Genomic DNA, 25785 nt, shown 5'->3' on the forward strand with positions numbered 1-25785 from the left:
GGAGAGGGTCGTGAGAGGGAGGAGAGGTGGAGGTAGTGAGTGTTGTTGACAGTTGACAGATTGCAGAAGAGCTCGGGGAGAGTGCCGGATGGGGAGGAGGGCAAAGCGTTAAGAGGTGAAGGAATGAGTAGCATTTGGGAGTAATAAGAGAGGGGGAAAAGGGAAATGGAAGATTTGAGGTGGAGAAATGAGCTGGAAGAGAGAGGGTGGGGGAAGGAGGCAGCTTTGTGGATGTCAAGGGGAAGCTTTGAGAAGGGGGAGAGATTTGAGGGAGAAGGGTGTGAGTAGAGATTTTGAGAAAGGTGAGGGGGAAGCTTGGAGGGGGAAGAGAGAGAAGTTTGCTTTGAAGAGGGAGAAGGCAGTTGATTTACAAGGGAGGGGTGAGAGGAGAGGTTTGAGGGAGAGCGGAGACGATGTGAGCAGGCAAGGCCATGGGTGAGGAGGGAGAAGGGAGGGGCGGGGATTCGGGGAAAGATGAGACTGGATGGAGGTAATGTGGAGATGGAAGCGGGTGGGGGAGGAACAAAAATTGAGGGGGTGGTAAGAGGTGGTGGCAGTTTTGGGAAGGGGGAGTGGGGGGAGGAGATTTGAAAGGGAGGGGCAAGGGCAGAGATTTGAAGTGGAGGAGTGAGGGGAGAGATTTGAAGGGGAGGGAGAACGGTGAGAGGGGAGAATTGAGGGAAAAGGGTGAGAGGAGAGAATTGAGGGAGAAAGGTGTGGGAAGGGTGAGAAGCAAGCTTGGTTGGGGTGTGGGGGAGAGAGAGTGAAGTTTGCGTTGAAGAGGGAGGAGGTGGTTGAATTGAGAAGGGAGCTTTGAGAGGGAGGGGAGACTATCAGAGCAGGCACTGTCATGGGGGAGGATGGAGGGGTGTGGAGAGGGGAACGATGAGACTGGGTTATGGTCCGGCAGAGGTGGGAGCAACAAGATTTGATGGGGTGGGAAGAAGGGGAGATGTGATGAGTGGAAAGAGAGAGCGTGTTTGAGATGTTGAGGAGTGTGCTGAATGAGAGTGTGAGACCATTGTAAGGTTGGAATGGGGAACAGAGATGATTGAAAACCAAACAGTTTGGGATACCAGAGGGATGAGCTGTTAGTCAAACAGAGGACAGTAGAGAGATGCTTGGATGGGTGGGGGGGGGCAAGATGGGAGGGGTAAGGGGTAGAACAGGGAAGGAGTTGGGAGGAGGTAGATTTGAGGAGTGGATTGAATTTGCACTGAAGTTGGAAAAAAAGAACGATAAATAATGGAAGACAAACAAGTATTGCAAAATGGGATTTTTTTTGAATTTGTGGGTCAGAGATTCATTTTAATACATTGGAAGATGGATGTAGTGCAGAAGAATTGACAGAGTGGAGGAAGGAAACGTTGTAACAGATGGAATTTTTTGACACGGGATGAAAAAATGGTTTCCTGACATGAACCTGCCGAGTCAGTTTAACCACGACCACAGAAGTCAGTTGAGTCGACAATTCTGGATGGGGTCGTGGCCGTTGATTTCTGCTACCTACCCAATGGACCCGTCCGCCCAACCAAACTCTACGCTGTTTAATTAAGCACCGCCACCCGGTACCAATCAAGCCAAATGAGCTGGAGGTGGCTGGTGCTGACGGCGTTGATTTTTGTGACCAATTACCCTGTTAAGCAGGTGTTAATTGACCACCTCAAGAGAGCCACGACGATCATAATTCACCAGAGACCAAGTCAGGTTTATTGAATAAGAAAGACAGGCAAAAACACGTACGTAATAAATAAACAATGAGCACTCCAATAAAAAAACCCTTTTCCAAACGGCCGAGAGATACGCACCCACTTCATCAAACAAACGATGGGAAGATTTTTAATTATTCATCTTTGGGCCCAATCAGATACACACCACCAGAGAAAGACGCAATTTTGACAAGACAATACGAATGCTGCGGCCAAACACGTGCAGAGCTTGATCAGGATTCCGGTCTCGCTCGTCCGGCTGGTCGCTGACATCCCGCGCCACTGGCAGAGATCAGGAAGGAAATGCAGCATCCCAAAGGATTGGCGAGGCAGCTGGTTCTGCTTCCCTTCGGCGGCACAGCGAACACAAGACTTGGACAAGGAAAACTCCTCCGAAAACATCCACTCGTTTCCCAACGTTCTTGCCTTTTTATGAACTCCATCACGTGCATCTGATATCACATGCCACGCCCCTCCTCTCTCTCCTCTCTTGCCATTGGTCGTTCATCGTGTGTGGGCGTGGTGATTTCGCCCCAATCAGCCATAACAGTTCACCACGAACTTCCTGCGGTAAACAGGACTCCTTTAATGTCCCCCCATCTCAATCTCCCGCCAAAACTCGCTCTGCAAGGCTGGTGTGCACGTTAAAGAGAACATAAAGGACAGATTTAGGGGGGGGGGGGAACAACATAGCCAAAGGTTTGGTGGTTGTTCAAACAGACAACACGTCTATTTATTACATACGCAACACGTATCGATTTCACGACGAGTACGTCACGCTTACACTGAACAAATTCGAAGAAATTAAACAAATAATAATAATGTACGAAGCAGTTTTACCCCACTCGGGCCATTTCTACAACACCAACATCAATAACTCGTTCCTCAAAAGGAGGTCCCAATGGAAGGTCTACGCATTGAGAGGTCTACGTTCCACCTATGAAAGGAGATCACAACCAAAAAGGTAATCATCGCCAGGTACAGGTGGGCGGACGTACCCGGCTATCAGAGCATGTCTGGAAAGGACCAGGATCGTGGTAAATGGTAAACTTTCTAACATCGAGGTCATAAGACTGCTCGGCAATGAGGAGAACGGCTGCGGGATTCGAACCTCCTCGTTGCACGTACTTATCGAGAGCGACTTTTGGGCTCCGAGAGCATCGGGGCGAATCCTTGTGTCCGAGGTATCCTCGAAGAGCCTCGAGTCGGGTCGGAATGAACTTCCTTTCTGTTTGTCTCCCATTAAGGAAGTATCCATGGCAACGGGATGTGTGCAGGCATATATTTAATTCCGTCGAGTAACACAATTGGATGAGAGACGATGAGGCGGGGAGACAAAAATGATGATTATTTCATAAACTCAAGGGGACGTGCGGTGGACGTCATCATTCGACCGTTCCTCACCTCATCTCCAAGTGACGAGCTGCAGGTGCCACATCGTCTGTTGTCATTCTCTTGCTTTCTTAACTCCCTCATCCGGTCTCGTGTCTGGACCTGGGACGTCACAGAAAGTTAACAAACCTTTGACGATTCGAAACGGTCTTTATCGACTCCATTATCCAAACACAAGGGGTGAGGAGGGGGAATGTGGTGATGTTATATAAAATATATAATTATTCACTTCCACACACACGTGACCTTACCTGTATTTATTTATATAACCGTAAATATTATGTGTAGAACTCCACCGTGCTCCACAGGAAGCGCATCGACTTCACGTTCAAACCACCGGCATTTCCTGTCACGTTGGCATGACAACGCACGGCCTTGTAAACCCAAACACCGTCATGACAACGCACGGCCCGGTCTCGCTGTGAGGTAAAATCGATTCCTGTTCAACATTGTTAATCACCGGTTAGAAAGAGTCATACCCGCAGCTTCGATCGTTTTCTGAAGAAACCGAGTGTTAAAAAACGACGGATTAAACGAATGATGTGATTTATCGATCGTCTTTACCTTCTCAGAACAAATGAGCGCGGAGACGTGACGTCACAAATGTTGGGAACTCACCTTCCCATCCCGTGCACCCGTTCATCCCTCTGGGAGCTCTTTTTCCTCACAAATACTGATGAAAGGATTGATTCCTCCACAGAACGTGTTTGTGTTTCGTCATGGAGACAAGGAGCCGCGACTTCCTGGTTAAACCCGCCACAAGTCTTCAGGTGATTGCGAAGCCTGTCACGATCACCATGGATTTTACCTGGTGTGAGAGAGGGGAGGGTTTGTTGTTGAGGAGGTGAGCACACGTCCTCCGCACAACTCACTTCTGATGCTCACTGAAGCCTTCGCTCTACTGGCATTCAACACACCTGCTGCCGACGTGATTGATTCCAGAAATGACGAGTGCACCTGGTTGAGCGCACCTGTGCACGTCACGTGACATTCACGTTCAGATGATCTGATCTCCTCGTCGATGTATGCTGAGGAAAAGGAAGGAAACAATCGGAGGGAAAAGATATATGAGGTTTTGAAACGGAATCTACATGTTATATTCACTTGTATACACGGTCGAGGCTCATGGAAGGGCGAGACCCGAAAACAGATGAGGAGAAACAAAACAAAGGGAACAAGCAGGAGAAAGGGGAAAAGCTCACTGCAGGAGCGGAGGGAGAAGGTAGACGGAGATGGACAAAACAAGGGATGCAGGTAACGACGAGGGGTAAGGCAGAACGCAATGGGTGGACGATATGGAGACGGACAACATTTTGGGAGGGGTGAGGGATGGTTTAACGGGTGCAGAAAAGATCATGATTTTGGATGGGGGTGAACTGATATGGTGGTGAACAGGTGTCCTGAACACCTGGAGGGAAGAATGAGATTGAAGAGAGAATGGTAGGTGGTTCCACAGGTGGGAAAAGAAGAGAGGAATACATGAGTGGAGGTGAGCAGTGGTTCTGGATTGAAGGCAATTTCACGAGGAGGGGGTTACTGGTTGCTGGTGGACCACGTGTGTCCTGCAGATACGTGGGGGTGGGGGGGACAAAACACGGAGAGGGCAGCAGGTGCAACACCAGATATGAGGTGTAAGAAGACAGAGAGACCACCGACCTGGCAATGGCAAAGTGATTGGTCCAGAGACTCAGCTTCATTGTGCGAGATTCCAATGATCTTGAAAGCCTTGGTTTCCACGGCGTGAAGCTCAGCAAGATGTGAGGCAGCCCAGAGGGGAGAGCAATACTCCATGAGGCTGCGAATGAAGGACTTGAAGGTGGATTGGAGCTCAGGTGTGCCGAGGAAGGATTTTGCACGATGGATGATTCCCAGTCAGAGTCTAGCTTTGGAGAACAGATTTGAAATTTGGTTTTCCCAGGAAAGATCATGGCAGATAGTGAGACCCAATAGTTTGAGTGACTGAACCTCTTTGAGATGGATGTTGAGAAAGTAGATGGAAGTGTTTCTGGAATGGTCTTTTTGGAGAGAGAGAGAGAGAGAGAGAGAGAGAGAGAGAGAGAGAGAGAGAGAGAGAGAGAGAGAGAGAAAGAGAGAGAGAGAGAGAGGTGGAGAGAGAGAGAGAGAGAGAGAGAGAGAGAGAGAGAGAGAGAGAGAGAGAGAGAGAGAGAGAGAGAGAGAGAGAGAGAGAGAGAGAGGAGGGAGTGGGGTAGAGAGAGGACAGAAAGGGTGAGAGGGGAGGGAGAGAGGACAGAGTGAATGGAACAAGGAGGTAGGGGTGGGGAGAGCGATGACTCACAAAACGTCGCTATACACTCCAGGAGGTGGGTGTGAGCGAGGAGGATGGGGGAGGAGGGGGGGAGAAAGGGAAGTGGGGGAGGGGGTGGTTTGGGAGGAGGTAAGTGTGAGGGGAGGGTTCACCGCTTTCGTTTGGTCGTGGGACGTGGAGAAGAGGGTGAGGGTGTAGTACAGGATTGAACAAAATGGGGTACGTTAAAACAGCATGTTAATACAGCATGCGGAGACCGCCCGGAGATGTCCAGTGGGGATGGAGAGGGGAGGGTGCTTGGAGGAGGTAAGGGTGAGGGGAAGGGGATGGAAGGCAGCGTTGGAATCCCTACATAGAAGAGTTACGACATGACGAGTCCGGAAAAAATAGTGGTCACGTGGTCTGTGGATGCCATGTTGTTTCCGGCTTTCTCGGCACGTTTTGCACTTTGCATTTGTTTACATCGAAGATCACAATTTTTTGTGTTGTCTACATTTGCTAATTTCTTGAAAGATGATGGGTTGCTGTGCCTTTGGGTGCAGTAATCGGTCGGAGAAGGGATTTCACCTGTACAGATTCCCGATAAATCCTGACAGAAGGAAACTGTGGGTGAATAGAGTCCGGAGAGTAGGATGGGAACCGACGTCCTCGTCATTTCTGTGTCAGGTTAGTCATAGTATAGTAGTCCCGTACACATACTTTGATGTGGCTTTCTATTTTTTATTTTACTGTGGATTGCTTCTCGTGGTTTCAATTTCGTCTCCGAAGTCAAATTGAATAAAAATTCATAATACGGTACCAAGTAAATACAATATTATTGCGATGTGTATGTGTCGTCTTAATGTTTTTCAGGAATATAATAATTGATCTCAGGGTCTATTTATTGAAGAAAACACAACTTTAATTCGTCCAGAATCTAATTCAAATTGACTGGAGGCCGAGTAGTGAGTGAGTGGCACTGGCCACTGCCACTGGCAGTGGGAGGCATGAACATGATGAAAATGATGAGTCTAAGTCCGATTGCAATCTGAACCCGGTGCGATGGCAGCACGGTGTCAGATATATGACGACCACAAAGCTGGAGTATAGTCAGACTGACATGTCTGATATTACCGAAAACGGGAGAGCTGTGAGGTGTGTGTGTATGTGTGTGTGTGTGTACAACAATTTACCTTTGCATGTATAAGACATCATAATAAGGTCGACCAGAAAATTAGAGAAGGAAAGAGAGAGGGAGAGTGGAGGGGGAGAGAGAGAGAGATTAGGAGAGACGGAAAGAGAGAGAGAGAGAGAGAGAGAGAGAGAGAGAGAGAGAGAGAGAGAGAGAGAGAGAGAGAGAGAGAGAGAGAGAGAGAGAGAGAGAGAGAGAGAGAGAGAGAGAGAGAGATGGAAGAAGAATTTAATAAAAGCATTGTGAGTTGCAATTAATTATGTTGACCAAGAGAATGTGGAGAAACAGGATTCTATGTAAAAATGACAGACTTGCATGGTGGTTGAATGATCATGAATTTAAGAAAAATACAAGTAGTTTTCCAGTTTAGTCTGTATCATTTTCCCTTTATTTATTTTTTTCTGATATACCTGCACTCTACCCTGCATTTCCATCCTCTTGAACGCTCTTCTCTGTCCCTTCTTTCCTCTTTTGTCTTCTCACTTCTCCTTGATAAAACAATATGTTTAAACAATGATTATCGCAATAATTAACAAAATCATCAGAGTCTAAATGTTGGATGAAATCGTATTTAAAGCGAGGGACACAGGGCAGGTCATGAATTGCATAACATAGCACAATGTTCACGCTGTAGTGGGCAGTGCGCTTGTGCATGGCACAAACAATGGAAACAAAATGGCGTCAAATTCCGGGTTGTCGTAACTCTTTCTAGGTCGGGACTCGAAGCAGCGTGATTGGAAGGTAAGGCAGTGTGAGGGGAAGGAAAGGCGGTGTGAGGGGAGGGGAACATATACAAACACATATCTAAGTATATATTAATATATATTATTGAATATGGATACAAACAAACACGACATAATGGTGACCAAAGCTTTTCGTGCTGCACTCTTCAGGTTAACAAGGACAAATGTGTCCAAGAGCTGCGTCCTAAAGGTTTTGTCTTCACCAGAAGAAGAAGAACAAGAAGAAGAAGAAGAAAAAAAAGAAAAAGAAAAAAAAACAATAACAACAACTTCCGATATTTCGTCACGTGCCTAGACGGAGCCAAAAGCGAGACCCGTCCTGGACGATCGTCGTTCATTTCGAGAAAAGTCTATTTACGAAATAACTACACATTAAATGGCATAATGTTTAAATAGTAACGTGAACTTTTCGAAACTTTAAAGCAAATGTCCGAATATATTTAAAAGTTCATGATAGACGCTCTCAAAAGGCACCCTCAATGTGAGGATGTGTACAGGTGTTGAGTATTTAAGGAGATCCGGATCCTGTATATAAAAGAGCCGAGTCCAAAAGGTTTTGTCTTCACAAGAAGACGAAGAACAACGCCGAGCTCTCTCAGAGCGGCTAAAAATCGCAGCAAGTGAAGAAGGAAGTGAAGGCGCGTGCGTTATATGCTGGTCTCAACAAGGTAGACGCTGATTGGTTCAACCGTAATGACGTCACGGTTAATACGAACGCCCATTGGTCGGCTCATCATCTTCACCTCGAGCTCCCATTGGTTGGAGCAGAGTTCGTCGATGATTGATGTTTGCAACCACATCCTGGAGAGAGGGGGGATGGGTTTCCCCGAAGGTCCATTCACCACTTGTTCCCGGACTTCCCTTGATCTTTCCATGCTGAAAGAGACACAGAGATCATACAAATTCCTTTTGACGACATAATATTGGATCGGTGGTGAGGATGAAGGTTGCTTCCAACATACGAAAATAAAACGAGCTCCGACCTCGGCTCAATATCCTGAACATATCTGCATTGTACAGGTCTGCACAGATAGTATACGATGGGGGAATCGACCCCTTGCCGACCAGTCAGTTTCTGCATTTCATGATAGCCAACAAAGATATTTGCAAGAGCAGGGCCTAAGGGAGAACCCATGGCCACACCATCCGTTTGAACATACATCATGTTGTTTAAACTCATGAACATACCTCATGTTGATAAAGGAAACAAATGGTGAATGGACCTAAGGGGAAACCCCATCCCTCCTCTCTCCAGGATGCAGTTGCAAACTTCAATCATCGACGAACTCTGAAGATGATGAGCCGACCAATGGGCGTTCGGGTTAAACGTGACGTCATTACGGTTGAACCAATCAGCGTCTCCCTTATTGAGACCTGCATATAAACACGCGCATTCACTTCCTTCTTCACTTGCTGCGATTTTTGCCCTGAAGAGTGCAGCACGAAAAGCTTCAGCCACTATTATGTCATGTTTGTTTGTATCCAGATATATATATATATATATATATATATATATATATATATATATATATATATATATATATATATATATATATATATATATATATATATATATATATATGTATATACACTGTTCCCTTACCTTAAGTAAGAACCTGAACCTGTAAGCAATTGACTGGTTTCCCAACTTCCCGGGTCATCAGCTGGGTAACGTGCCTCATCGTGGTTTCGATCCTTTCAGCCCAGAACCTCTCCAAACGGCGGATCCACAACCCCGGTCACCGGTCCACATCAACAGATTACTCAACATCAATGGACCTACAACCCAAAGTTGTGTCCAGACAATTAGTCAACACAGCAATGCAACATCCTCACACAAACTAATTCAATTATTCCTTTGATTTAAAGTGTCACCACATTTCACAATTTTTAATGGCTGAATTCAGTGACTTGATGTGCCAATCCTGAACAAATTCCTACACTATCGGATGAAAATTGAGGATTTTAGAAAATTTGCCGATGTTGACCTTTGGCCTTTGTTGACCTCAAAAGAGTGACCGCTGTATCACATGGTCATGTGACATGTGGTGAAGTTTCAATTTCCTTCGCTGAACGGTTTTCGATCTCAACAAAATGGAGACACGTACGACGCATGACGTACGTACGTACGTACGTCCGTATGCTACCGATCACCTAACCCTGCTTTTCACTTCGCGAGCGCAGGGTAATGAGTACGTACAATTGTAGACGACTTATTTGATGCAAAATAAATTGATCTACCAATGCATGTCCATCAATGATGGATGGTGCTGCCCTCTAGTGGATACCAAGCAGAATCGCATGATGTTTCTGACATTTGTGTGTGATGCGTGGAAAGTTGACGATGAGCAAAAATTAGCAGAAAAGCTAAAACGACGACATTTAGGTGGAATTTGTTTTGAAAGCCATTAATTAAGCGTGTTGTCCGATGTATATCCCAAGTTTCAGCTCGTTTCAACGTACAGCCTCTGAGATATGAGCGCCGACACATTTCTGACGGACGGACAGACTGACGGACACGGACGTGAATTTCAAGGCTTTTCGTTAAAAACTCAAGAATGAGGAAATGGACGTTGATGAAATTTGGAACATATCACCTCGACGTACGAAGGATTTACTTCTGAAATTTACAGCCGATTTCAACCGGTAGAAGCGGAGAAACGAGTTTTCATTCCCCATGTTAAAGTTGCATTCACAGAGAAACCGTCCCATGTAAAGGGAGGTGGGGGCGGCACTTCGCGCCCCCCTTCACAAGATTGAGTTGTTTGTTTTTGTTTGGAAATGCCCCTCTCCTCTGTGTCACACGTGTGTGTGTGTGTGTGTGTGTGTGTGTGTGTGTGTGTGTGTGTGTGTGTGTGTGTCTGTGTGTGTGTGTGTCTGCAACCGCTGTTTCTCGACAACCACTGGCCCGATCGAATTGAAACTTGCCAGGTATATTGCTGGGGATCTGAGGATGTGCCTTTTCAAGGTTTGATATTAATCGGACAAGTGCTTCCCAAGTTATGGCCATTTATTTACCAACCAACGACAGGACACTTAGCTGCGTGGGCGTGGCCGATGGGGAAGAGAACCTCAGCCGCGTTCCCCATTACGCATTACAACGTACGGACTTCCGGATAGTGATGACTTCGTGTATTCTAATAATTTCTCGATTTCTGATGCGCATTTATAGATAAACACAATGCCCCAAGTTATCATCGTTTTCATATTAGACGGTGCATAAATTTCGGTGACATCAGAGTGAGCTGGTGTGCTCCGAACCCGGAAGTAATTTTTTTTCTCTTCTCTTCTCTTTGTGTTTTTCCTTGCGATGACATTGCGAAAAGGCAAAATACGTTGGCGCTAATTGAATAATTGGCCATTAAAGCTAAATTGCGAATAATCGTAACTGCGATATGCGAACTTCCGGGCCACGCACGTACGGGCACGCGAGAGCGATGGAACGGCCTGTGTGGTTGTTGTTTCTTGGTCGCGGTTTGAATTTTTTTTTATTTTTTCGGGCACGCACTATTGTTTTTAAATTCCCGTTTCTCAATGAGTCTCAGGCCTCAACTCGTCGGCAGGCAAATCCTGTCTCTGCTGTGCCTCATCGCGATTTCTTTCTCCCAAGTGTTATGCTTTCACATTCTTCATCTTTGTCTTTATTTATCTTCCTTCGGCTCTTCAGGTCAAAAAAAAAATTAAAAAAAATTTGGACAGAAGGATGGAAAGACTGCCTGAATATCCTTCCTTCAGTCATTCTTTATTCCTTCCTTTTCTCAACACCTCTGCACAGAATCTTGAATGAATCTATTTCTTGTCACTTTAAAAGCTTTTCGTAACCCTCTCACATTTCCCCCTTTCCTCACCCCCTCTCAGCTCGCCCTCAGTGCCGTCCATAAAGAGAGTCTGGCCAGCTCAACAAGAGGCGCCATGTTGCTACTCCCCAGATGGAGAACGAGAGGCGCCATGTTGCTACTCCCCAGATGGAGAACGAGAGGCGCCATGTTGCTACTCCCCAGATGGAGAACGAGAGGCGCCATGTTGCTACTCCCCAGCAAGCCGCGACCCATTGAACACGCAGTACAAGAGAGATGGAGCTGACGTGCATACTCGTACTGACATGTTCATCGCTGCAAATGTCTGTAATTCACCACTCACTAATAAAACTTGGTGACGTCATGAAAACTTGGTGACGTCATGAAAACTTGGTGACGTCATCTACCCTTTGAATTCCGTCCGAAGATGATATATTTTCAGTGCATTCCCTGCATTGAAATGAAGAGTATGAATGAACGGAAAAAAAATCATTCGTAGTACATGTTTGCGGGCATCGTAGGTGTGATGAATGACGTCACGTGATGACGTCACGTCAGATACTGCTTATGATGTCATGGATGGATATCTAGCGTTGGAGCGCTGACTGTGGTTAAAGGATGGTGGTGTTGCCGTTCGACATGATCACGGTCGATGGGTCAGAGCAGTAGAAACAGATCATTTGAGCGTTTTCACGACGACACTAGCGTCCGCACTCTTTCCTGCCGAGTTTGCCTCCAGATTTTGAGTCCTGTATTCCTCGTTTTCGAATGTTTTGTTGTTTCCGCGCAAAGATGTGTTGTCTCACGGTGTAGAACTTTCTGAGCAGGTTATCCTTCATATCATTGTGGGATGGAACAAGAACATCACGAGTGAGGTCATCGGCTTGCTCAACCATTTCCACCAATAAGTTCTTCTCTTTCAGCCGGGCTTCGACCTCTCGAAAGTGGCGCTCTCCAGCGATGAAGGGTTTCATTCCTATGTCTGAGAAATGGGTGAGAGAGAGACAACCTTCCTTGTATTCCGTGAGCACAGTCAAAGCTGTTCAAATGAGGGGAAACATGGTGCCTTGAAACCACGTGACTGCGATCGACCAATCATAGCACTCCGTACAGAGAATAATAGATGGCCAGGCTCTCTTTATATGTGGCACTGTTCCCCCTTGCCCCGCCCCCTCACATCTCCCCCTACTTCCCCCCTCCTCTCCCCCTCTTAGTTTTCCCCCACCCCTCGCCCTCAGTTTGGCCATTATCTGCACCAGCATAACCATCATATCGAGACTATCCCCAGGCTATCCGGTGGTGATACAGGGCTGCTACATCCCACTGCTTGAAAGATGGGTGGCACGAGGACTACGCTAACCTGGGAAGGGGGGAGGAGGAGGTTCTGGGGGTGTGCGGTGTTGACTCACTAGTCTGGATGCAGAACTGGAATTTTACCCTTGGCGTGTTTTGGAGTAGATACACAATTTTATTGCAGATTCTGGTAACATGGACTATACTAAACTCAAATCCGAGTGATGCCACTTTGTCACGATTGAGCAATTTTTTTTAGGAGCAAAATTCAAAATGGCCACCATCAAAACCGTTTTTTGGCTGTAAATCGGCCAAAAATCGAGATATGAACCCGATTTCAGTATCAAACCCGAAGTTTTGGGGGTCAAAGAATACACTGATATGTTTAAATAAACCATACAACTCAGAATAATAGTCTATATTGCAATTTTTCTATTTGGATATAATATTTTGACTGAAAAAAATATCGACCGAACTATTTTCAGCCGTAACTGTGCCCAAAATCGATATGAACCTGATTTAAGTGGTAAACAGCATATTGTATTGTTTTGTAACAGTATATTGTATTGTATATCTTTATTTCCAACAGTACAGTTGAGTAATACAATGAGTAGGTAACTACAAACTATAATTAATTATATTAACACATAACCAAATAAACGTAATAAGCAAGGTTTACACAAATTTTACACAAATTCAAATCCAAAAAGGGGTCTGTACATGCTATCAACTATGAATACACTGATTGGTTGCTGATGAACTTCTTTCATTTTGCTTTCACTCAATCTCACATACAAGACAGCTGCATAAATCAAATAACTAGTGTTCACTCAAGTTCCACAGCTTCGCTTGCTGATACAGACTTTGTTTGGTCGTTCTGACATTCCCCCATACCATGGCAGCCACAGAACAATGAACAGGAGAGCCTGGCGGCAGAGCAACTACATCTACTCGTTGCACAGGGTCGCATTGAGCTGCACCCACACCTGATCATCTTGAGAACATTATCAGGAGCTCTGATGACATCCGAAGGCAGAGACACAGGGAGCAACATGCTCGACACTTCTTCATGTGACCATCCATGACTCGTTGGATCGATCAATGGTGGGTCTGGATCTAATGCAGCCCGCCATATTGCTGCCTGCAAGTGCGCCCTGAGAACGTGTTGGATGAAAGCCACAGTGGTTGGTGGTAGAGTTTTTAACTCTGGTGCAGATGTCAGCTTCTTGTTAGCCATCTTTGAAGACCGGACATCAAATCGAATCGCTGATATGTCTTCTGTTTCCTGGGATCCATAGCAAGCAGCAAATAAGGCAGTTGCTTCAGATATGACATCTGGTGATTCTGCATCAAGATCACCAAGATAATTTAATTGACGACCATCTTTGAGGTGTTTCACAATTGTGCCTTTTCCGATACCCCACAGGTAGGCAACTGTGTCACATCCAGACGCCACATGTGCTGCCAGAACTTGGGTGACAATACCTGCATGCTTCTGCACTGTCGCCTTGATGTCAACAGACGATCTGTCACGACTTGTACCAGCCATCACAAGGTTGCATGCCAGTTCATTCAGTTGGTAAAAATGCAACAGCAATATGAATACATCTGTGTCGTCTGAAATTACCCGGATACTCGGAACTCCTGATGAGGCAAGAAGGACCATTTGTTGTCCCAGAATAACATCGGCTTCTTTGTGAGTGGTTCTTCGGTCAGGCCTCTCTACTACTTGGTATTCTGCAATTTCCATCGGTATTGGGTTAGGTCCAGTTAATATGAGCTTTGTGTTGGTAGAAAATGATTCAGGATGGTGTTTGATGTCGCTGCAAATGATATTTATTAACTGGACTTTGTTCTCTGTCACTGTCAAAACGATCTTCTGTGCAGGGAGTGGCGTCGTCAGATTCAGCTGGTGTCGTCGACTGGCATCTTTGCCTGCACGAGCGGTTCGCGTGACTTTCTTGATGCTGTTGTCATAATACCGGTCAAAGACCAAATACGTATCACATATCTTCAGCTTATCTCTCAAATAAGAAAGGAGATTCTGCACATAGTCCTCTACTGTTCCTTTCGATGGCCATTGAATCACCCACAGCATAGCACAACCATCTATCTACAATGATTGCTCCATCAGCTGGAAACATTCTGTCAGACACCTCTACCTGCAATTTCTGCTTCAAGACTGCTTTCGATTTTGTGATTCGCATGTCACCGTTATCTTCAAACATAGAAGGCGGTACTGGGGAGACCTCAAACTTCAGGATATCTTTCAGGTTGATGTCCCTCACTGCCTGAAGGCCCAACACTCTTGAATATATGAGCCCCGTGTCATATACAGGTGTTTGTCCGACCTTTATCTGCTTTCGGGACACTGCCATCGTGACTACTTGTTTGCTGAGCGGCTTGTTGAAGCTGTCTGGCCATTGCTCCTCGTACTTCTTCATCTGCTTGACTCCTATGCCAACAGAAATGTCAGCGTTGACAATGTTTGGACTCATTCTTCCAGTTACAATGTTCACAAGCCCATCCGGGTGATTCTCTGGTTGTAGAGGGTCAATACATGTGGCCAATCTTTCTCGTTGGCTCTGTCTGTCACTGGAATCGGGTTCATATCTCGATTTTTGGCTGAGTTACGGCCAAAAAACGGTTTTGATGGCGGCCATTTTGAATTTTGATCCAAAAAAAAATTGCTCAAGCGTGACAAAGTGGCATCACTCGGATTTGAGTTTAGTATAGTCTATGTTCCCAGAATCTGCAATAAAATTGTGTATGTACTCCAAAACACACTTTAGCCAATGGTTGCCAGACTACACCGCCACCAATTAATCCTTCCACGGGCTCTTCCCTCAATCACCAATGAGGACCACTACGATCAGAATAAACTGGAGACCAAGTCAGTTTAATCAATGAACAATCGATGTTCACCGGAAGGAATGTTCAAGAAGCAATGTCGATCTACATAATACTACGCTTGTTTGTCCGTCTGTCTTTGTTACATTCAGTTCCACCCATTGGTTGGACAGTTTGTTCCACCAACATTGATTGGTTGGACGTTCTCTCAAGCAGGGCTGAAACCCATGTCAATATTCAAGGAGTTTGTCCGAGGTCATTATTTATTTTTTTAACGATGTGGGCATATGCATCGGGAAGAAGACAATTGGTTTTGGCTCGTTTGTTGGAACAATTAACCTGCTCATGTTCACACGTCGTTTCCGCATATGTCGTGGGATTGTGAGTTGGACAAGCGACCATGATGGGCCATGATGTGAAGGAGCTGTTTCCATCGCGGTTTCTGTGAAGTCGGTGGTCGCACGATAGGGGACGGGGAAGCATTAAATATTCCACCGTTTCGATGTGGGAATGCCCGTTTGCTTTCATGGGCGAGAAGAGAGTGAGAACGGGAGGACAGAGTTGGGGTTAGGAAAGGGGGGGATAGGCAGAGATGGGAAAGAGTTGGGAGGAGGAGGTTGAGGAGTTGGGGTTTGGAGGTGCAGGTTGAGGAGTTGGGGTTTGTGAAGGGTGGGAGAAGGGGGGAAGAGTTGATCACTTGAAGTCACATTTTACATTGCATGGATGCTCCGTACGTCCCTGCGAGTAAGAATTATAATTTGAGAACCTGCCCCCCTTAAACCAATCACAAAAAGGGAGATTCCAAAATAAGCTATGTCCTTATGGGCCCTCAGACACACCACAACAGATAGACAAAGCAGGTAATGATGGGGTCAAACGGATTGATAATTTCAGAAACAGACAAAGGGACGGGGAGACGTTGTCTAACTAGACACGCAACTGACGCGTATCTAATATCACAATTAATTACTTGATGCTATTACTAGTCAGCGGTTCCCAACCTTTTCCTTTACACACACCACAAAATGCAGACTTTTGCAGATCTCCGACCACAACTCCGGAAGTTTGGTGCTCTTGAGGTCGTCCAGAAGCAGTCCCGAACACCACCCCTTCACACCATTCCATTGAACCTTTATTTAAATTGAAGTCGTGCGAAACTGGAGGTTTCTGGAAGTATTACGACAGAAGGATTTGTGTTCTACATTGTTCAAGTATATAATTCAATTTAAATGAAATAAAGATTGTAAAAGTCGTGTAGATCAATTCATTCCAGTTTTACCGCCATTTTCTGCAGTGTCTATTACACCACCCGATCCAACACCTTACATTAGCGATTCGTGCCTGTTGTTTGTGTCCTTTATAACGTCCTTACAAACAGTAAGTTTCCTGTTTTGAATGATATGAACCAATTGCTTAACGCCGTGTATCGCTTCGTGTGTGCGGGGTATTATTCAAAGCATTATTAACCCCGAGGACGAAATTAATATAAAATGTTTATAAAAATGGAGGAAAGAAAACGATTTGTTTCCCATAAAAGTTTTTTTGAGGATTTTATTATTTTCATTTATAGATCACATTTTAATTGTTTGGTCCTTTATGACAGGTGATGATGCCAGTAGGCCACAGGTGTTCACCACCCAACACAACGGAGCGCGCATCAGAAAAATGATCCCCGAGTTGGCCCGGCTAATCCGGTTCATCAGCGAGCCGGATTCCGAGCAGAACAAAGTCAATACTGTCAACATAAACGTCAGGATGCCAAAAGGTTCCACCAAGAAGCTGAAGAAAAATGTAAGGAAGCATTCCTGTGAGGACAGCAGATAACCCAAAAAATGGAAAGGTTCTTCCAGGAATCTCAACAGAAATACAATTTTTTTTTTCCAACATTCTGTTCAGATCATAAAGCAATCTGAACAGGAACAACAGCACACCGCACTCATACCTGAACACAAACAGCAGCACACCACACCCCGAGTTCATTCGGAACAGCACCACACCGCATACTGAGCTAATCGGGAACAGGACCACACCGCACTCCGAGCTAATAGGGAACAGCACGACACCGCACTCCGAGCTAATCGGGAACAGGACCACACCACACTCCAAGCTAATTGGGAACAGGACCACACCACACTCCAAGCTAATTGGGAACAGGACCACACCACACTCCGAGCTAATCGGGAACAGGACCACACCACACTCCCAGCTAATTGGAAACAGGACCACACCACACTCCAAGCTAATCGGGAACAGGACCACACCACACTCCAAGCTAATTGGGAACAGGACCACACCACACTCCGAGCTAATCGGGAACAGGACCACACCACACTCCAAGCTAATTGGGAACAGGACCACACCACACTCCGAGCTAATCGGGAACAGGACCACACCACACTCCCAGCTAATTGGAAACAGCACCACACCACACTCCAAGCTAATCGGGAACAGGACCACACCACACTCCAAGCTAATTGGGAACAGGACCACACCACACTCCAAGCTAATCGGGAACAGGACCACACCACACTCCAAGCTAATTGGGAACAGGACCACACCACACTCCAAGATAATCGGGAACAGGACCACACCGCGCTCCGAGCTAATCAGGAACAGCACCACACCGCACCCCGAGCTAATCGGGAACAGGACTACACCACACTCCAAGCTAATTGGGAACAGGACCACACCACACTCCCAGCTAATTGGAAACAGGACCACACCACACTCCAAGCTAATCGGGAACAGGACCACACCACACTCCAAGCTAATTGGGAACAGGACCACACCACACTCCAAGATAATCGGGAACAGGACCACACCACACTCCCAGCTAATTGGAAACAGGACCACACCACACTCCAAGATAATCGGGAACAGGACCACACCGCACTCCGAGCTAATTGGGAACAGGACCACACCACACTCCGAGCTAATCGGGAACAGCACCACACCGCACTCCGAGCTAATCGGGAACAGGACCACACCACACTCCAAGCTAATTGGGAACAGGACCACACCACACTCCAAGCTAATTGGGAACAGGACCACACCACACTCCAAGCTAATTGGGAACAGGACCACACCACACTCCAAGCTAATCGGGAACAGGACCACACCACACTCCAAGCTAATTGGGAACAGGACCACACCACACTCCAAGCTAATTGGGAACAGGACCACACCACACTCCGAGCTAATTGGGAACAGAACCACACCACACTCCGAGCTAATCAGGAACAGGACCACACCACACTCCCAGCAAATTGGGAACAGGACCACACCACACTCCAAGCTAATTGGGAACAGGACCACACTGCACTCCAAGCTAATTGGGAACAGGACCACACTGCACTCCGAGCTAATCGGGAACAGGACCACACCACACTCCAAGCTAATTGGAAACAGGACCACACCACACTCCAAGATAATCGGGAACAGGACCACACCGCACTCCGAGCTAATCGGGAAAAGCACCACACCGCACTCCGAGCTAATCGGGAACAGGACTACACCACACTCCAAGCTAATTGGGAACAGGACCACACCACACTCCAAGTTATTTGGGAACAGGACCACACCACACTCCAAGCTAATCGGGAACAGGACCACACCACACTCCAAGCTAATTGGGAACAGGACCACACCACACTCCAAGCTAATCGGGAACAGGACCACACCACACTCCAAGCTAATTGGGAACAGCACCACACCACACTCCAAGCTAATTGGGAACAGGACCACACCGCACTCCGAGCTAATTGGGAACAGCACCACACCGCACACCAGCCTGAACCAAAACTTCAGCAACTGCACACCAATCTTGACATAACCATCACCACATCACGTCGCACTTATGTCTAAAACGTACAGTACATCGTCTGCATTTGAGTGAATCTCAGTGAAAAGATCCTTGCTTTGGCAGAGGTGATCCGTTTTACCTACAAACATCCTCCAACGTCATCGGGGACACCAAGACCCAACACAGAGCGCATTCACCAAGTGTTCATGGGATACGTTCACCAAGCACACAAAGGTTAACATCACCACATTCAACAAGCATGCAAAGATTAACATCGCCCTCTACTGGTCCACCACTGCTAACTCTGAAATCAGTTGTCCCTAATACTGGGCCACATCCTCATCAGGGCATGGAACATGTCCACCCAAGCACCAAAGGCTCGTATTACCCTCTACTGGTCCACCACTGCTGACTCCGAAACCAGTTGTCCCTAATACTGGGCCACATCCCCATCAGGGCATGGGACATGTCTACCAAGCACCAAAGGCTCGTATTACCCTCCACTGGTCCACCACCGCTGACTCCGAAACCAGTTGTCCCTAATACTGGGCCACATCCCCATCAGGGCATGGGACATGTCCACACAAGCACCAAAGGCTCGTATTACCCTCCACTGGTCCACCACCGCTGACTCCGAAACCAGTTGTCCCTAATACTGGGCCACATCCCCATCAGGGCATGGGACATGTCTACCAAGCACCAAAGGCTCACATTACCCTCTCCAGGTCCACCACCATGGACTCTGAAACCCCCACCAAGAGCTTCAAGGTAATTTACCCATTTTCGATCTTTCATTCCCAAAACATTCCATTTTGTCCACGTGGGAAGTCCTTTTTGCGCTTTAATCAGGATTTGCTTCTGCAATCTCCCATTTGACGGTCCACGAGGGCCAAACTCGGGGTTAGTGAAAAGCACGGGCCACCAATGACGGCCCCCATCACTTCCCCATCCCTCGACCACCACCCTTCAGAACTCGCAAGGCTCAACACATGTTTTTCATTCCCATCCGATCAGTTGATCGAATGTCAGCCTGAGCAGCGGGTTTGTGACAAACGTGTACCGCATGCTGGAGCCAACTCACAAGGTGGGACGAAGAGAGGGAATTTGTGTTCGCTGACTGTTTCTCGGTCAGTACCAGCCAACCAGCTTGAAAGAACCTTTTGCTTCACAGGACCAGAGTTCCTTTGGCATCCGGACCCCCATCCGAAGCAGATTGTGGAAATATCTCCGAGTCAACAGCTTCCACTTTTTGAATAAGATCCAGAAATACCCAAACAAACTCATGTCCTCTCTGCAAATGTCACCGACAAACCAGATGGTCGTACCTCCGGGGAAAATGGACGAGGAGCTAAGTTCGCCCAAGTCGTACAGAAGAAGTCTTTCAACAAAGAAATATCCAGCCTCAAAGCAGACCATAATAGAGACAAGACCACGGCCAACACCATGAAGAGGAGCCCGCTCTACAAGCTGAGTCCATTCCTCGAATGAAGACAACATTGTCCGAAGTAGAGGAAGACTTCGACGAGCCGACATTCATCTTGGAGTTGGTCACCCGACACTCCTTCTCAACGGACAGTCACGTCTCCAAACTGATCGTCGAACACTTCCATTGGGAAGCACAACACCCAGGTCGACACACGACCTTGGCAGCTGTACGGGGTGGAGGCTATTGGATTTAATTATCAATCAAAACCCATGACCTCGTCAAAAGGGTCATCAACCGATGCTGCATCGTGTGCCGCAAGCGAAGAGGTAAGCTTCTCACCCGATTCATGGCCGATTCGAGGACAGACTCGAAGACTCCTTTTACCAAGGTGGGAATGGATGATTGTCTTACACAATGACGGTTATAAAACACATCATTGAACCATTTCATTCCATTACAAGTTGTACTGTTCAACCTTTGATCTGTTTACGTTCGATTACCTTTGTGACTTTGCGAGCACGTCATGATCTATTCGATAATTTGTGTCTGCAGTTACCGTTGTCTGAAAGAGAGCAGTCACGAACCTCCAGTACCTTTACCTGTTTGCGACAATCTTTGAACGACGCGTTGAAACTTGCTGGTGGAATTAACGCTTCATGTTAGGGTGTACGCCACGAGTTTACTGATGATATTTCAGGGAGTATTTGGCCCGATATGTTCTCGTGGATCAGGCATTGCGTGGTGGAGGGATGACATCTACCGAGTGCCCTAATAGTTTCTTTTGTAAAGACATGAAAAGTACAACTACATTCGATGCAGACAAGCTTTCTCTGATAGAACGCGCATTAAGGGAATGGTCATCATGTCCATGGTAACCCACAAAGGTGTGTTAACTCAGCGAGCAGTTACTCTTTCCCACAAACTGTTTCCGTGTGAGGTTTATATTAAATTTTTGTTCCTCACCCACTGCCCCATGAAACCACTTTTTCGAGGAGTGCAGGTGGTAATAATATTGATTGGAATTTTTTTTACACTTCCTTGTGAACTTTAATTTGTTTAAACCAGATTGAACCAGTTTATTTACTTATTCCGAGCAAATACAACCCGTGGCTTCACTGACGGGAATATTGAGGGTGGGGGAGAGGGCGAGGAGGGAGGAGGAGCAAGGAGGAAGGGGGATCGAGGCGGGCTGGAAGAGTGAGGAAGGAGGGAGAGCGTGGAGGAGTGGGGAAGTGAGAGGGGAGGGGGGAGTGAGGATGGGTGGAAGAGTGAGGACCTTGGTCAACTGGGCAAGAAGGACTTTGGTCACGGAGGTGACAAAGAACCCAATGACCACTCTGACAGAACGACAGAGTTCCTTGTCTGAGATGGGAAAACCTGCCGGAAGGACAAAAGTCTCTGCAGCACTTCACAAATCTAAGCTTTATGGGAGAATGGCCAGATGGAAGTCACTCCTGAGAAAAAGGTACATGACAGCACGTCTGGAATTTGCAAAAAGGCGCGTGAAAGACTTTGAGAGAAAGAGGTAAAAATATTCTGTGGTCTGATGAGACGAAAATGGAACTCTTTGGTCTGAATGCAAAGCGTTAGGTCGAGCGGAAACCGAGCACAGCTCATCACCCATCGAACACCAGCCCGAGCGTGAAGCATTGTGGTGGCAGCGTCATGCTATGGGGATGCTTTTCAGCGCCAGGGATGGGAGACTTGTAAGGATGGAGGGAACATTGAATGGAGCCAAATACAGGCAAATCCTTGAGGAGAACCTGCTTCAGAGTGCAAAAGACCTGAGACTGCGGAAAAGATTTACGTTCCAATGGGACAATGACCCCAGGAATACAGCCAAAGCAACACTCGAATGACTACCACTCTCCCTCCAACCCCTATCTCTCTCTCTCTCTCTCTCTCTCTCTCTCTCTCTCTCTCTCTCTCTCTCTCTCTCTCTCTCTCTCTCTCTCTCTCTCTCTCTCTCTCCCACCTCTATCTCTCTTTCTCGCACCCCTCTCCCTCCCACTCCCATCCCTCTCTCTCCAACCCCTATCCCTCTCTCTCTCCAACCCCTCTCTCCCACCCCTATCTCTCTCTCTCTCCCACCCCGTCCCCTCTCCCTCCCACCCCCATCTCTCCCTCCCCCCTCTATCCCCCTTTCTCACTCCCCTCTCCCCCCCACTCCTTTCCCTCTCTCTCCAACCCCTATCCCTCTCTCTCCCAACTCTATCTCTCTTTCTCGCACCCCTCTCCCTCCCACTCCGATCCCTCTCTCTCCAACTCCTATCCCTCTCTCTCCAACCCCTATCCCTCTCTCTTCCACCTCTATCTCTCGCACCTCTCTCCCTCCCACTCCTGTCCCTCTCTCTCCAACCCCTATCTCTCTCTCTCCCACCCCTATCCCTCTCTCTCCCACCTCTATCTCTCGCACCCCTCTCCCTCCCACTCCTGTCCCTCTCTCTGCAACCCCTATCTCTCTCTCTCCCACCCCTATCCCTCTCTCTCCCACCTCTATCTCTCGCACCCCTCTCCCTCCCACTCCTGCCCCTCTCTCTGCAACCCCTATCCCTCTCTCTCCAACCCCAATCCCTCTCTCTCCCTCTCTCCGACTCCTCTCTCTCTCCACCTCGCCTCCGTTCTCTCCCTCCCTTCACTCCCGACTCTATCCTTCCCCTTCCTCCTCTCCCTCTCCCTCCCCTCCCCCTCCCTTAATAACAAATAAACAAACACGAATTAAGCTTTATATATATATTACATTTTCACACTTTCCTCAATTAAAGGAGGTTATGATGAACTATAAATTATTTAATTCGAGAGGTGCTCACGAGAGTTCAAGTCCCTGACCCTCAGTGATGGGTAATGTTGTTATTCGTGTCCATTATGATATTTTACCAAAACAGATAAACAGAGTCGGTGCAAACAAACCGATCACGTGACAATGGTTTCATAACAGTTCTTACAGCAGGTCAAAGGTCGAGGTCACAGCTTCAGGTCAAAATTTCGTGAAAAATGATTTTGGGGTCAAACTTTGACCTTGAACTTGTGACTTGCATCCATCGAGCAGAATTAATTAGTTTCCTGGTAAACTCTCACTAACTGTGCTTTGCAAACAGGCGACTGGTTTAGTGGTTACTAAGTTCACCCTTCAGATATTTAAATATAATATTGTAATTGAACATAATTTGGTCTTAAATAAGGTTGGTACAGGACGAGCTATAAACTGCCATCCTGGTGCTGCACAGGTAAGGTGTTGCATCAGTGAGCATACCTTCCTCTGAAAGCAAAGGTGAATCGCTCGTCTTCTCATCCAGTGATTCCTCGAGGACGTTAAAGATCCCACTGCAGTTCTCAAGAACAGGCAATTGTGTGCCGGTGCAGAGGCCCATCATCACAAGTAAATCATCTGATTTGGTGTAAACGAGATTAAAGAGGAATCGAATGATGAATGAAGTGATGAGGTATAAAATGATGTCATACATGTACAAGAGGGAGGGGAACACGTCATGGATGGGATTTCCATTCACAATTCAATTCCGGCTCCGCTTCAGACATCGTGACATTCACTAAATCAATGAGTTCCTGTATTAGTACACAGCACGGATCAGCACGGGAAACAAGTTATCGGTACGGAGTGAACGTCACGTACCGGGTCTGGACCCCTTATCCTCGGGTGAACCGACCATGGACCCGCGGTCTTTCGGAGAACCTCCTGGACCGACCACGTCTCCTCCATCGGAGCCGTTCGTGGATCCCGGGGTGTTCGCTCCAAGATCCTGGGTCATGGTGGACCGCACGTCGTGCCAGGTGAAGGACGGTACGCTGTGGTATCCGAGTGAAGAGCGCGAGCTATTCCGGTAACACCGAACCACGTGATCAGGGTGTCTGATTGGTTCCCGCCAAATCACGTTCCCATTATTTAAATAAATACAAAATGTGAAAGTTTCATTTTAACAGATTGTTTGTGTTTCAGATTGTGTTATGAAAGTAATCGTCAGCAATTACGCAAACATTGGTGTACCCGTCAATGAAGCGATGGGTCTTATATTTTGGTATGTCTCCAAGCAAAGGATTCAAGATCGGAAAAATCTTTTATTGTTTTGGATTCCAAGAACGAACTTTGTAACAATACAGGATAAACGAATGGCAAATCAACGATGAATCGAGTGCTCAGATCGAACCAAAGGGGGGAAACAGGGAGCAGATCCTGCGAGAGAAGGACAAAAACTGAAAAGGAATTCCCACTTATGTTGGGAATGAAAGATTGAGGATCTGAGCACAGGTAGTAAAATTATATCATTACAAGGTCCACTGCACATTCCCATGATGATAAAACCACCAACGACAGATCTTATGGACGTGGTGGACCCCATTTTCCTTGAGGAGGTGAAATTGGATTTTCTGAAGGTCGTGGACGTTCTCGATGAGTACTTGTGCTTCTCAGACTCGGAGAGAATGATCTTCTCGAGCTACGAAAAAATGCAGGTGATGGTTGTGAGACGGGTGAAGAGAAGGCATGAAGGGTTCCTTCCGCCTCTCAGGCTGGGAGCCATTTTTGATGGAGTTGATGTTTGAAGGAAACGTGGAGGAACGCTACTGCTCCATCTCGGTTGAGATTGTTGAGATTGAGTTGGTGTTTGAAGGAAATGTGGAGGAACGTCATTGCTCTGTCTCGGTTGAGATTGTTGAGATGGAGTTGGTGCTTGAAGGAAATGTGGAGGAATGCTATTGCTCTGTCTTGGTTGAGATTGTTGAGATGGAGTTGATGTTTGAAGGAAACATGGAGGAACATCACTGCTCTGTCTTGGTTAAAATGGAGTTGATGGTTAAAGTAAAAATGAATTAATGTCACTGTTCTGTCATGATGGTTTTCTCATAATGAGACCACGTGACCCCATTGTGACGAGTTTGCTGAACTCAGACGGTGTTTGGTGATCCCGTGACCAAAATCCAGTTGTGACCAAAACCCAGTTGTGACCAAAATCCAGTTGTGACCAAAACCCATTTGTGACCAAAAACCAGTTGTGACCAAAATCCAGTTGTGACCAAAACCCATTTGTGACCAAAACCCAGTTGTGACCAAAACCCAGTTGTGACCAAAACCCAGTTGTGACCAAAATCCAGTTGTGACCAAAACCCATTTGTGACCAAAACGCAGTTGTGACCAAAAACCAGTTGTGACCAAAATCCAGTTGTGACCAAAACCCATTGTGACCAAAACCCAGTTGTGACCAAAACCCAGTTGTGACCAAAACCCATTTGTGACCAAAACGCAGTTGTGACCAAAACCCAGTTGTGACCAAAAACCAGTTGTGACCAAAACCCAGTTGTGACCAAAATCCAGTTGTGACCAA

The 25785-nt window shown here is 46.8% G+C and overlaps 1 protein-coding gene and 2 long non-coding RNA genes across 6 annotated transcripts; 1 reads left to right on the forward strand and 2 right to left on the reverse strand.

Annotated features, from left to right (window-relative positions):
* Positions 1-1152: 1152 nt before the first annotated feature.
* On the reverse strand, positions 1153-8648 carry LOC147007485 (uncharacterized). Of its 2 annotated transcripts, none has more exons than XR_015054154.1 (6): positions 8470-8648; positions 4019-4129; positions 3720-3909; positions 3353-3447; positions 3114-3203; positions 1153-2274 (listed from the first exon to the last, which is right to left on the reverse strand). It is a non-coding gene; the product is annotated as an uncharacterized LOC147007485 (long non-coding RNA). The 2 variants fall into 2 exon arrangements; XR_015054153.1 differs by having other exon boundaries at positions 3353-3540; positions 8470-8646.
* Positions 3407-11470, forward strand: LOC147007486 (uncharacterized). 3 transcript variants are annotated; one of them, XR_015054157.1, is made up of 4 exons: positions 3407-3527; positions 3802-3871; positions 5910-6033; positions 11140-11470. It is a non-coding gene; the product is annotated as an uncharacterized LOC147007486 (long non-coding RNA). The 3 variants fall into 3 exon arrangements; XR_015054155.1 differs by having other exon boundaries at positions 3463-3527; positions 3674-4173; XR_015054156.1 differs by lacking the exon at positions 3407-3527 and having other exon boundaries at positions 3752-3871.
* On the reverse strand, positions 8891-24325 carry LOC147007487 (uncharacterized). The gene is made up of 3 exons (XM_085867044.1): positions 24081-24325; positions 23703-23837; positions 8891-9060 (listed from the first exon to the last, which is right to left on the reverse strand). Exons 1-3 carry the CDS (start codon positions 24214-24216, stop codon positions 8960-8962), a joined length of 372 nt encoding a protein of 123 aa, XP_085723170.1. The 5' UTR covers positions 24217-24325; the 3' UTR covers positions 8891-8959.
* Positions 24326-25785: the final 1460 nt, after the last annotated feature.

This window comes from Eptatretus burgeri, unplaced genomic scaffold (assembly GCF_056783735.1).
Source record: "Eptatretus burgeri isolate ZD-2024b unplaced genomic scaffold, Ebu_testis_v1 Ebu_testis_scaffold_137, whole genome shotgun sequence".
Lineage (NCBI taxonomy): Eukaryota > Metazoa > Chordata > Myxini > Myxiniformes > Myxinidae > Eptatretus > Eptatretus burgeri.